This window comes from Phacochoerus africanus, chromosome 10, assembly GCF_016906955.1.
Source record: "Phacochoerus africanus isolate WHEZ1 chromosome 10, ROS_Pafr_v1, whole genome shotgun sequence".
In the NCBI taxonomy this organism is placed as follows: Eukaryota; Metazoa; Chordata; class Mammalia; order Artiodactyla; family Suidae; genus Phacochoerus; species Phacochoerus africanus.
In genome coordinates, this window is record NC_062553.1 from 130,926,770 (window position 1) to 130,939,296 (window position 12,527).

At 44.7% G+C, this 12,527-nt stretch overlaps 1 protein-coding gene across 1 annotated transcript in view; it reads left to right on the top strand.

The window, feature by feature from the left end:
* Positions 1 to 12,527, top strand: part of LOC125137308 (broad substrate specificity ATP-binding cassette transporter ABCG2-like) — a 61,052-nt gene that overhangs the window by 15,167 nt on the left and 33,358 nt on the right. The window contains 1 exon segment of the mRNA XM_047797954.1: positions 7,410 to 7,631. Within this exon segment, the coding sequence (XP_047653910.1) occupies positions 7,429 to 7,631 (203 nt within the window). The 5' untranslated portion in view covers positions 7,410 to 7,428.

A 12,527-nucleotide genomic window follows, 5' to 3' on the forward strand; every position in this document is an offset into this window, starting at 1 on the left:
TTAAACTAAGGGAGTTCTAAATAAATTTAGCTGTTATATTTTTTTGTATCCACCTTCTACTTTGGTCTTTTCATAGGTACAAATAAAATACCTGTTTATAATGAGACCTCTCTAAAAATTTACCAATTTAGAAGCTTCTCTAATTTGAAGGATTCCACACCAGTGGTTTTCTCCTGAGCAGAATCTTCCCAGTGTTGTTCATCTGGGTGACCCAGGTACGGCTTCTAGAAACTAAGTTCAAGGAAAACCTCCACCTCCAGTGAGGACGTTACCCACTACCAAATAAAACTTAGGATCATCAGCCAATAACGGGAAATCCAAGACCAGAAGAGATGCAGCTGAATTCTTCCGGACCCTCTGTGGAGGCAGTGGGACCCAAGGGGACCCTGCTGGTACCATGGCTCCAGATCCTGGTAGAGTTCAAGTGAGGACAGACGTTGGCTCTGGGTCCCTTTGTTGATGTCCAGAACGGTGGGCTGAAGGAAAACACACAACCTGAAAGCTGCAAGTTCAATTTTATTTGGGGACCTTACTGAGGACCTAAGCCGGGAGACAGCCTCCCAGATCGCTCTGAGGAACCGCTCCAAAGAGTTAGGGGAGGAGTCAGGGTATAGGGGAGCTTTTGTTAAAAAAAATGTAGTTGAACATCAAAGATGACTGCTCGTCACAAAAACAGACCCCTCCAGTTAATGATTTTAGAGCTTTTCTCTATAGGAGAAGATGCAAGAATCTGGGCTCATTGAACGTTATTCCTTAGATACGCATCCTAACTCTCTGGGGCCGGTACCTGGAGCACAGAAAGCCTCCCGTTTCTGTATGCTCCCCCTCGGCCTGGGGGGTGGGGCTGTGGCTGCAGGGGGTGATGGCTCCATCCCTGTTTACTGGAATGATAGGCAGCAGTCTTTGTTTACTGGAATGGCAGGTAACATTCCTCCTCTCGAAGTTTCCTCTTGAGCGTGCTGCGTGTAAAGATCATTGTGCAGTGGGTGCAAATGTCAGTGACTTTTCCTGGGCCTGAAGCTGGACTCGCTATACTTGCCCTTGTTTTTCCCTGATTGGATGGGGTTGCGGGGGTTGGGGGTGGTGTGGGGTGGGTGGAGGTGGTCAAACCGCAGAGAATCCTTAGAAAAACCTCTGCTGGCTGTGACCTTGCTGTGGGAATAAGGTGTCTTCTGCCTGCTGGAGCCCTGGGCCTTCCGCACCGTCCTAGCCCTGCCTTCTTACGGGTAAAGGAGAGGGCTGCAGACGGCGGTGTTCTTGGCCTCAAGTATTGATCTGAATACACTCTTCCTTAGAAACCAGGTACTGTTGTCTGCTTCGCAGTTTCTGAGCGCTTGCCTTGTGTTCACCGTCGCAGGCTGGGAGGAAGACAGGGAGCCCGTCTTGGCTCTTACATTACAGTAGCCTCCAGGTGGTCTCCCTGCTCTGCTCCATGCCCCCACCCTCAAGCGGAAGTGATCTTTTTAAGCCTGACATGACCTGTGAACCCTGACTCCCTGTCAGGATTGCGATCTCTTGGCATCACAGGAAATAGCTGAAGGACGTATGCACTTATACTGCACGTCCTCACGGCCACAAGGCAGGGCCACAAGGCAGGGCGGACTCTCCCTCTGCTCTATTAGCCCTGGAGAAAAAAACGGAAGAGCAAGGCCCAGACTCTAGACCTGGGGCGGCTCTGGCTTCTGCCAACAGCTGCAGTACCTACAGCTGTGGACAGGTCCCTGGCTGAGGACTTTGGAATTGACTCCTGTGCTTTTATTACCTACATGCAGTTTTCATTGTACTATGTACTCCGTTTATAGTAGACTCTCAGATTAAGGCACGGTAAAGAGTGAAATAGAAAAAAGTGGTGTTTTTTGGGTTTATTGTTTTTTGCAGAAGTTTCCAGGCCAGGGATTGAAACCCGTACTACAACAGTGATCCAAGCACAGCAATGACAACACCAGGTCCTTACTGCTAGGCCACCAGGGAACTCCTAAAAGTGGTTTGTTTATTTATTTATTTATTCTTTTCACGGCTGCACCCAAGGCATATGGAAGTTCCCAGGCTAGGCATCCAATTGGAGCTACAGCTGCCGGCTTATGCCACAGTCATAGTAGCACCAGATGCAACCTACACCACAGCTCATGGCAACGCTGGATCCTTAACCCACCGAGTGGGGCCAGGGATCAAACCCAAATCTTCTTGGATCCTAGTCAGGATGGGTTCCAGTGAGCCATAATGGGAACTCCAAAAGTGGTATTTTTATTTTTTATTTTATTTTTTTCTTTTTGCCTTTTCTAGGGCGGCACCCACGGCATATGGAGGTTCCCAGGCTAGGGGTCCAGTCGGAGCTGTAGACGCTGGCCTACGCCAGAGCCACAGCAACACGGGATCCGAGCCGCGTCTGTGACCTACACCACAGCTCACGGCAACGCCGGATCCTTGACCCACTGAGCGAGGCCAGGGATCAAACCCGCCACCTCATGGTTCTTGGTTGGATTCGTTAACCACTGCGCCATGGCAGGAACTCCCAAAAGTATTTTTAAATGCAGGTTATCATTCTTATGATAGATAACCAGCATCTATGAAAGAAGATTGTTCAAACGTTTCAAAAAAGTAAAAATGTGGCCTTACTGGTTAGAAAGCAACGAGACGAAAGGTGACAGAGGCAGAACAGCTGGAAAGCGGGAAAGAATCTCATTGTTCAAGCCCCTCAGTCATGTTCAGAAAGAGTATTGCAGCTGGTGAAAAGATAATCAGGCCAGTTAACAGAGTGGACAGAGTGCAGGTGAGTTGTGTAATGATGTGGATGCTTCTTTTATCAAAGGACTAAAGGGTTTTGAAATGGTTCTAGGACGCGGAAGGTGACCTAGCAGATGCTCTGGAAGCAGGGAAGCAGCCACAAGGTGGAAAGTTGATTTTCCTTATGAAGGAATTTAGATGTGGTTTGGGTGTTTTGTTGTTGTTGTTGTTGTTGTTTTGTAATATAAAAAGATAATGCTAATCTAATTGAAGCAACCTGAGTGGGCAGAAAGCTTCTGACCTTAGGTCAAGATTAATATTTACTTGGAGGTGATTACTTTAGTGACTCATCTAAACCCAGGATGTGGTCTTAAGGAGAGGCTGAGTGCTTTGAGGTGAACAGGGTGCTGAGATGTATTTTCTTCATTTTGTAGTCATTACTATATGGCTTTTCTTTGATCTTGTAGTAATTTATTGTTCCGTAGTGGTGTTAGAAATAAGTTTGTTTTCTCGGGTATGAAACAAAGTTTGTGGTTCTTCACCTGGGTGGTGTACCTTCGTTGTGCCTGTTCAGCCTCTTGATTTTGTGATACATGAACTTCTAAGGCCCTGCTGTCTCTCTGAGCAAGAGTATTAGAATTCTAGGCAGGAATCAAGCACCTCCTAGCAATTGAATTACAATTACAGTGTGAATTACAGACTGAAATCCTGTCACGGTGAAGGCAATGTGACAGATCTGATCCTTGGCCTGGAAACCATGTATGTCAAGGTGTCGGGCCTCTGGATGACTTGTCCCTTGAACCTCGTCTCTCACTGCTGTAAGAGAGTGGGATTTCAGAATTACTCAGTGGCACGTTTCTAAAAACGTGGTTGTGTTTATGAGTTTTAGCCCTCTGTCTTGGATGGATGGAGGGGTGGGCATGGATGATCTTTCTTGGCTACTTTAATTCCAATGAGTGCCTTATATTTAGCAGAAAATACCCCCAAAGTCTGTATAGATGTCTGTCTTGAGCCAATGACCTGTTTCAATTCAAGCAGTGTCATATTCGAGTCTCCTCATGAGCCTTGGGGAGGGTTAGGAAGTGTCCTCAGTGGCTCAGTATCAAAAGGGAGTCACAGCAGGAGAAGTGATTGCTCGGGTCAGGCTAGCAGAGTTTGGCCTTTGAAGACACGGAAGCTGGCTTAGTTAAGAAAGTCAAGGCATCCCTGTGGTGGTGAAGTGGATCAGCAGCGTCTCTGCAGCACCTGGATGCAGGTTCAATCTGCAGGTTCGATCCCCAGCTGGGCGCAGTGGGTTAAAGGATCCAGTGTTGGAGTTCCCGTCGTGGTGCAGTGGTTAACGAATCTGACTAGGAACCATGAGTTTGTGGGTTCGATCCCTGGCCTTGCTCAGTGGGTTCCGGATCCGGCATTGCTGTGAGCTGTGGTGTAGGTCGCAGACGCGGCTCGGATTCCATGTTGCTGTGGCTGTGGCGTAGGTCGGCGGCTACAGTTCCGATTAGACCCCTAGCCTGGGAACCTCTATATGCCGTGGGAGCGGTCCTAGAAAAGGCAAAAAGACCGGGGGGGAAAAAAAAAAAGAAAGAAAGAAAGAAAAAAGAAAGGATCCAGTGTTGCTGCTGCAGCTGCTGCTGCAGGGTAGGTCTCAACAGCTGCTCAGATCTGATCCTTGGCCTGGAAGCTCCATAGGTCAAAGTATCAGGCCTCTGGATGACTTGTTCCTTGAGCCTTCTCTCTTACTGCTCTAAGAGAGTAGGATTTCAATATCATTCTTCATGTTCACAGATTAAAACTAAGCTCTTTTAACTTCCTGGGTGCCACTTTCTAAGAGGTTTTCTGCTTTTGCAGTTTCCAAAATTGAATAGTGTTTCAAATGCGATAATACTAGAGAAGTTTGGGGGTACAGAATCAATTATAAGTTATTTTGGTTTGGGGCACTTCTACTCTGATACACTCAGGTGTAGCTTTCGTGTTGTGTCCTGTTTAGGTGTTCCTGGAGCTTCTTCATTCGGTGGCTTGATACTGTTGTCAGTTTTGGAATGGTATTTGTTCAAATATTGATTCTGCTCCATTTTTTTCTCCCTCCCAGGTCTCCACTTACACGTATGCCAGACCTTTTTCATCACGCTTCCTGTGTTTCTTAGCTCTTTTATGTAGTTTAAAAAAAGCCAATTTTTTTTCCAATCTTTTCAGTCTGGACTGTTTTTGTTTCTTTTCCATGGTGATAATTTTCATACACTCTTCAATCTGGATGTTCTCTACATAGTAGTTTCAGTTCACTAATTCTTTCCTAATCTGTTTAAACTGCTAGTAAACTCATCTGTGGATTTAAAAAAAAAAAAAAAGATTCTTGGGAGTTCCCATTGTGGCACAATGGAAACAAACCTGACCAGGATCCATGAGGTTGCAGGTTTGATCCCTGGCCTTGCTCCAGTGGGTTAAGGATCCGGCGTTGCCATGAGCTGTGGTGTAGGTTGAAGACACGGCTCAGATCCCGAGATGCTGTGGCTGTGATGTGGACCAGCAGCTGTAGGTCTGATTAGCCCCTAGCCTGGGAACCTCCATGTGCCTAGGGTGCGGCCCTAAAAAGACCAAAAAAAAAAAAAAAGGCTAGAGTTTAAATTCAAAGAAATCTCTCTTGTCTCTGACTGCCTGGCCAAGTCCCTTTTTGTAATAACTCTGTCATAGATGCAAACAAAAACGGGGTCATCGTGATTACCTGGTCTGTCCGTGATCTTGAGTTGTATCATAATATACTTTTCAAGTCAGATCTGACTCCACCTGCTTCATGAGTTTTAAGTAGTTTTATATTTAAGAGGTAAACATCCCTATTATGCAATGTTCTGTTGCCATCTGATTGGAGTTTATGTATTCAGAGTTGTGTCTGCCTCCCTAATAAAAGTTCCAGGGTTGTTGTTATTGCTGCAACACGGCCTGTTCATTGGAAGTGCAGCTGTTTATTTCATTGCAGTTTTAAATGGACTTGTTTAATTTTTTTTTTTTTTTACAACTAAACCTGTGGCATATGAAAGTTCCCAGGCTAGAGGTTGAATCAGAGCTGCAGCTGAGAGCCTATGGCACAGCTACAGCACCAGATCCCAGCCCCGTCAGTAACCTACACTTCGGCTTGGGGCAAGGCCAGATCCTCAACCCAGGGAGGGAGGCCAGGAATCAAACCCGCATTCTCACGGATGCTCTGTGGGGTTCTTAACCCACTGAGCCACATTTTGGGAACTTCTAAAAGTTTTCTTAAGTTAGTTCATTGGATCCAATATATCCATAATATTTTTACTTAAACATATAATCAGTATAAAAATGACTAATGTGGCATTTTACATTAAAATTTTTTGATGTCTGTTTAAATTTTTTTTTAAATTGAGATATAATTGGCATATAACATTGTGTTATTTCAGGTATATAACATAATGATTTTATTTTAGTTTTGGAGCAGTTCAATAATTGTTTTAATCTTGAAAGAAATCATCTTCGAACAAAATGGTAACATTTTAAGAATTCAGAGAATGTAATAAAGATGTCAGAACTGTCCAGATGCTCATTGTGCAATTGGAAACCACTCAAAAGTTGACACAAGTCTCCAAAAAAGAAAAAGAAAAAAAGGTCAATGAGCTCATTCATTCTTGCAACATCTGCCAGAAGCTATGGCTTCTTCTTCTTCTTCTTTGTCTTTCTGCCATTTTCTTGGGCTGCTCCTGCAGCATATGGAGGTTCCCAGGCTAGGGGTTGAATCGGAGCTGTAGCCGCTGGCCTACAACCAGAGCCACAGCAACTCGGGATCCGAGCCGTGTTTGCAACCTACACCACACCTCACAGCAACGCCGGATCCTTAACCCACTGAGCAAGGCCAGGGATCACACCCGCAACCTCATGGTTCCTAGTCAGACTCGCTAACCACTGAGCCACGACGGGAACTCCTGCTATGGCTTCTTGAAGCACTAATATGTTTTCTGTCTTCTTTCGTTGCTCTCTCAAATGAAGAGCTGGCAAAATTCATCATATATCTCTTTCTGTCCTGGTGTCTGGTCTCACTGAGGTCCAGGTTCTTCATGTCTCCGCGCAGAAGGAATTTAGGGAGAGCCAAAGTGATAGGCGAGACATAGATTTATTAACATAGGATGCTTGTAAGAAATGCAAGCGGGCAGACAGGGAGGCTCTGCCCCAAAATGATTTTGTATGTTGTGAAATGTTCGCCACAGTAAGTCTAGTCAACATCCACCACACACAAAAGTCACAGTTTTTAGTTTTTTTCTTTTTATGATGAGCACTTTTAAGATCTCTCTTAGCAACTTCCAAATACATAATACGGTATCATTAGCTGTAGTCACCATGTTATGCGTTATATCCCCAGGACTTACTTATTTTATAACTGGAAGTTTGTGCCAAAATGGACTTGTTCTGTTTTGCTTTTTTGCGGCACGTGGAGGTTCCCAGGCTAGGGGTCGAATTGGTGCTACAGCTGCTGGCCTACACCACAGCCACAGCAAGGCCAGATCCCCGCCCCACTGATGCCAGGGATCGAACCCACATCCTCATGGGTAGCGGTCAGGTTTGTTTCCACTGGGCCACAACGGGAACTCTCAACAAACTTGTTTTAAGTTTATTGTTAACTGCTGTTTGCAGGCTCATTTACCTGGACCGTCAACTTACTGTTGCTTTTCCCTCTACAGAAAGGCAGAAACACTCCAGATGTCCTCCAATAGTTACCAAGTTTCAGTCCCGATGTCAAAAAGGAACACCAATGGCCTGCCGGGGTCCAGCTCCAATGACCTGAAGACGTCTGCTGGGGGAGCTGTGTTAAGCTTTCATAACATCTGCTATCGAGTGAAAGTGAAGAGTGGCTTTCTTTTTTGTCGGAAAACGGTTGAGAAGGAAATACTGACGAACATCAAGTACGTCGTCCATGAACTTTTACTGGAACCGGTTCATTGTCGTGCGGTGCGCGTCTCAGGTTTTGCTTAGTGCAAAGCAAGGTACCGGTCTGCACAGGTAGACAGACGCACGCTCTTCATTGCTTTTGGCTAAACGAGCTAAGCAGTGAACCAGTTGGATGAGATGTTGGGTGTATGTACATGCAAGACAACTGGAGCTTAGCCCACGTCTAAGAGACGGAAGAGAGTTTAGGACCCAAAGTAATACACTCGGTTGTCTTATAGAAGTCAAGTCCGTCCAAAACTATGATTTTTCTTCCCGTCATCCAGCAACTGACTCATCACATGGTGGTGGCGTGGGCGATAGAGGGACCCCTGAGTGTGAGAATAAGGAGAGGAATGGGAGGTGAACAGCTTTTATCTTTTGCTGCATATGCCCAGACTAGCATCGACTGACCTTTCTGAAAAGCTGCCAGGTTATTTGTGGAGCAAATAATGAAGAAAAGTGCTGGTCACTTGAGATGTTTTGCTGATAAATGGAAGTCAGCAAATGATTTGAAATATGTGCAGGTTGAGTAAATTGAATATATTACTGCTCGAGGGTATATTTGTCTTGCTTACTTTTTTTTTCTTTTTGTCTTTTTTGCCATTTCTTGGGCTGCTTCCGTGGCATACGGAGGGTCCCAGGCTAGGGGTCTAATCCAAGCCATAGCCACCGACCTGTCTTGCTTACGTTTTAAAGCTAGTAGCGTATTAACTTGCTAACACTAAAGGTGTCATCTGCTCAAGGCTTTACAGTGTTTTTATGGTTGAGTGGTATGCATTTCAGCAACAGATGAGTTCATTCTTACACGCATTTCTAGGTTCATAAAAACTCAGTCAAATCTTGTAATCATTTCAAATTTTAGTAATTAAGAGGATGCCAGGGATTGTTTTTCTTGCTTACTCACATTTCTGGTGTAGGCAGTGGTGTTTCTTTTTCCTATTTGCTGGTTTCAACTGAGTTTGTCTAGGATGGGCAAAGGGTGCTCTCATTTATCTTATTTATTTGTTTATTTTTTTAGGAGTGCAACTGAGGCATATGGAAGTTCCCAGGCTAGAGGTCAAATCAGAGCCACAGCCACACTGGATCCAAGCCCTATCTGCAACCTTCGTTGAAACTCATGGCAATGCTAGATCCTTAACCCACTGAGTGAGGCCAGGAATCGAACCTCCATCCTCATCGATACTAGTTGGGTTTGTAACCCACTGAGCTATAGCAGGAGCTCCGTCACTTTGTTTCTTTATGTGCTCACTGCTGTTGATATTTTTCTGGACCATGTGAGAACAGGCTGCCCATATGATGCTCCATTATCAACAGGAGCCCATATGATGCTCCTCCAGTAAATATTTCTAGAGACAGGGACTCTCCCTTATATAACCACTCAGTCATTGCCCGGGAGCAGTCCAGGGGTGGCCTCAGCCTGAACATAGGGGCAGGTCCTGGGGGGCCGCTGCTCAGCCACGCTTCTCAGCACGTTGTGTCTCTTCAGTCTCATCCATGCTATCGTTTTTCTGTCCCATCCCTTAACCTTGATTACCTGCTCAGGTTGGGGTCTGCCAGCCTTCTTTAGTATAATGTCACCATCATCCCCTTTGTAATTGATAAATATTATGAAGGGAGATACTCTAACATTCCATTATTCCAAAATCCTATTTCTCAAAAAAAAAAAAAAATCCTCTTTCTCATTAAACTTCAACCCACTAGCACTAACCCCTATTGATGACTCCTGCCCGAAACAGCAGTAACCATCTGATTTGGTAGTTAAAAAGGTGATTTTTAAAATTTTCACCCATTTCTTCTATATGTACTTGTTTGTACTCTAATAAAAGGAAAAACTTGATTCATCATCTCTTTATTCCCCACAGAGGGAAATGGGATTCTTATTCTTACCCATTTATTTCTACCAGTGTAGGCCCATGGGTTTGTCTTTTGTCAGTTGCACCTTATGGTCATTATCCACCTTGATGCTCTTCTAGTCCTGATTTTGTCAGTGGGAGACTTTCAAGGTAGTTCTGGTTAGTTTTGTTTGTTTGCGTTTTTAGCTCATTCTTTGGATATAGTCTCTCATTCTTTGAATGTTTTGTTGGCATGGCAAGAAGGTTCAGATTGTGTGCTTACCCTGTGTCAGACCTGGAATCAGCTTTTGTTCTTTTTTGTGGAGGGTCGTATTTTACAAATCAAGATCTGTGTGTTTGGAATGTTCATTGCTATTAGGATATTATAGCTTCTCAGAGAACAGACCTAGGGAAGGTATGTGTGTTTCGGTATATCTAGAACTTTCTATATCTATCTGTGTACACAAATTAAAACCCGTGACTTCTCATTACTATGTCCTCCAGTGTAGCTCTAACACTCTCAGCTTCTTTCCACATTTCCAAGGTCATAAAAAGTGAGAAAAAAGTGAAAAACCTGATTCTCATTGTCTTTGACTTTCTCCATCAGTTTTCTTATTCCTCAGCATAAATGGTCTTCTGTCGCTCCAGCTGTGCCTTCTCTTCCTCCCACCTCCCTTTGCAGCCTGTGTTCTCAGGTGCCGGCATTGCGACACCTCTGCCCGCTTCTGTCACCCTCCCCTTAGGAGGGAAGGGGAAGGCTAATAGAAATGACTGTCGTATTAATATTTGAACATGAAGTGACAAGTAGGGGATGCAGATTTTCTTTCCGGTCAGTCTATACCTGTTTTTCCCTAAGTTTTTCCTACTTCTTGACACTTGTTTTTATTGAAAACATTTCTTTGGGTTTTCTCAGAAGTGCTTGTCATTTATAGAAATGTTGACACTCATTTATTCCACAAATTTTGAATGTCTGCTAGGTGCTTGACATTGTGCAAGATGCTGATGACACAGATAAGCCCTCTGTCCTCAGAAACCGTCTAGTCTAGTGGGGGATTAGGACTAGAGTACCTCACTGTGTCATCCTACTGTGAAGAAGGATTAGGAGATACCGCGCATGTCCTCAACCCTAAATCGAGGTTCGGGGGTGTGGGGAGGAAGGAAATGAAGTTTGTGTGCGTGTGGGTAGGGCAGGATTGGGTAGGGCAGGTAGGGAGGGGCCGTGCTCTGAGCACTGAGAGTGGCATTGACAACTCTTTTATAAACCGAGACCTAAGGATTAACCATTACCCACTAAGAAGTAATACATGCGATGTGACTTCTTTCACTGGGTTTCTTTGTGTGTGTTCTATACTCAGTAGTCCACTGAGCTCCATGCTGTTGGGGTAGGAGGTAAGGCAAGATGACATAATTCTCTTTCTTGGCCACACCCGAGGCATGTGGAAATTCCTGGGCCAGGGATCAGATTTGTGCCACAGCAGTGACAACACTGGGTCCTTATCCTAATGAGCCACCAAGGGAACTCCCTGACATAATTCTTATTGGAAAGGTTTTACAGGATAGTGAGGGGGACTTTGCTGCAAGTAAATGCTGTAAAGCAATAAATAAGGGTGGGGAACTGATATCAAGGGATGAGAGTAGGGCATAGGGTAGGGTAGGGAACCAAAGGAATTGTTGACATGGACTAGAGCAAAGGTCAGCAGACTTTTTCTGTGAAGGGCCTGTGTAAATCTGTTCAGCTTTGGAGGCCACCATTGGTGTTGCAACTACCCATGCCGGCTGTTACGGCATGAAAGCAGCCATAGACATTCCGTAGAGGAGTGGGTAAAGCTCCATTCCACTAACACTTTGTTTATGAAAACAGAAAACAGGTGACAGCTGTAGACTGCTGATCCCTAGACAAGAATGAAAATCCTCTGAGGCCCAGGACTTTATTTTATTCTCAGCTCTGTCCCATGTTCTAGAAGAATGTCTTGTTAGACATAGTAGACACTGGATAATCATGTTGAATGAATGGAGGGAGAATTAGCCACTGCTCCAAACTGGAACTGTTGCCATGGTGATTGTACATTATTGTTGTTTTCTGTAGTGTTAGAGCTTAGTGCCTCATGGAGCCCAGCTCAGGGATCTGTAAAACCCTTGGTCTTAGAATACTTACATTCTGTTTGGGGTTAGTCATTTCTGATTGCTTTGTCTTGATTTGAGGAGGTATTTTGGAAACCTAGAATGGTTTTCTGGCAATGATATCTTAGTGGATAACAAGCTTATTCCTCATTATTTCAGAAGCTCTTCCTTGAATGCTGTTAATAAAGAAGGTACATCCCGCGCTTTGGCTAAATGCATCTTGAGCGTTCACTCACCATTAGCATGTCTTTTTACATCTGTGGGGGAAGGTCACTGAAAGAATAAGAGATTTGTCTGTTTTACAGCTTGTTCCTGGTTTACCGAACTCATTTATTTGTCCAGTGTTTCAGTGAGAGTCACTCCAGCTGATGAGCAAAGTGAAAAGTACAGGTCACCCTAGCACCAGCCATTTCACAGCTGTGACAGTGCACGCACAGTGGTCAGTATATGTGGAGGCCTCCTGATGGAAACAGTGGGGTACATGGAAAAGTTTATCACTCACGGCAATTCTGTGATCATGGCAATTGGCTTCTGCAGGAATTATCTGAGAGTGAAATAACCTTTGACTTTAAACCTTCCATTTGGAATGGGTAGTGTTTTCTCTGTGGACTAATTTTTTTCTTTTTTTCTGGCAATGCCCACAATATGAGGCAAAGTTCCCAGGCCAGGGATTGAACCTGAGCCATAGCAGTGACCCAAGCCACTGCAGTGAAAACAGCAGATCCTTAACCCACTGCACCACACGGGAATTCCGTGGAATAACTTTGACTTACCTGCCAGTTCCAAAGAGAGGCTGGACTTGGTAACCAGGATTTTGAAAGGGCCTGGCATTCCTTGGTTTCATCAGGCGGATATAACTGCAGAGCCTGCCCTTCGTTCTCTTTGGTCCAGCCCATCCTCCTTAACCATTCTACCCAG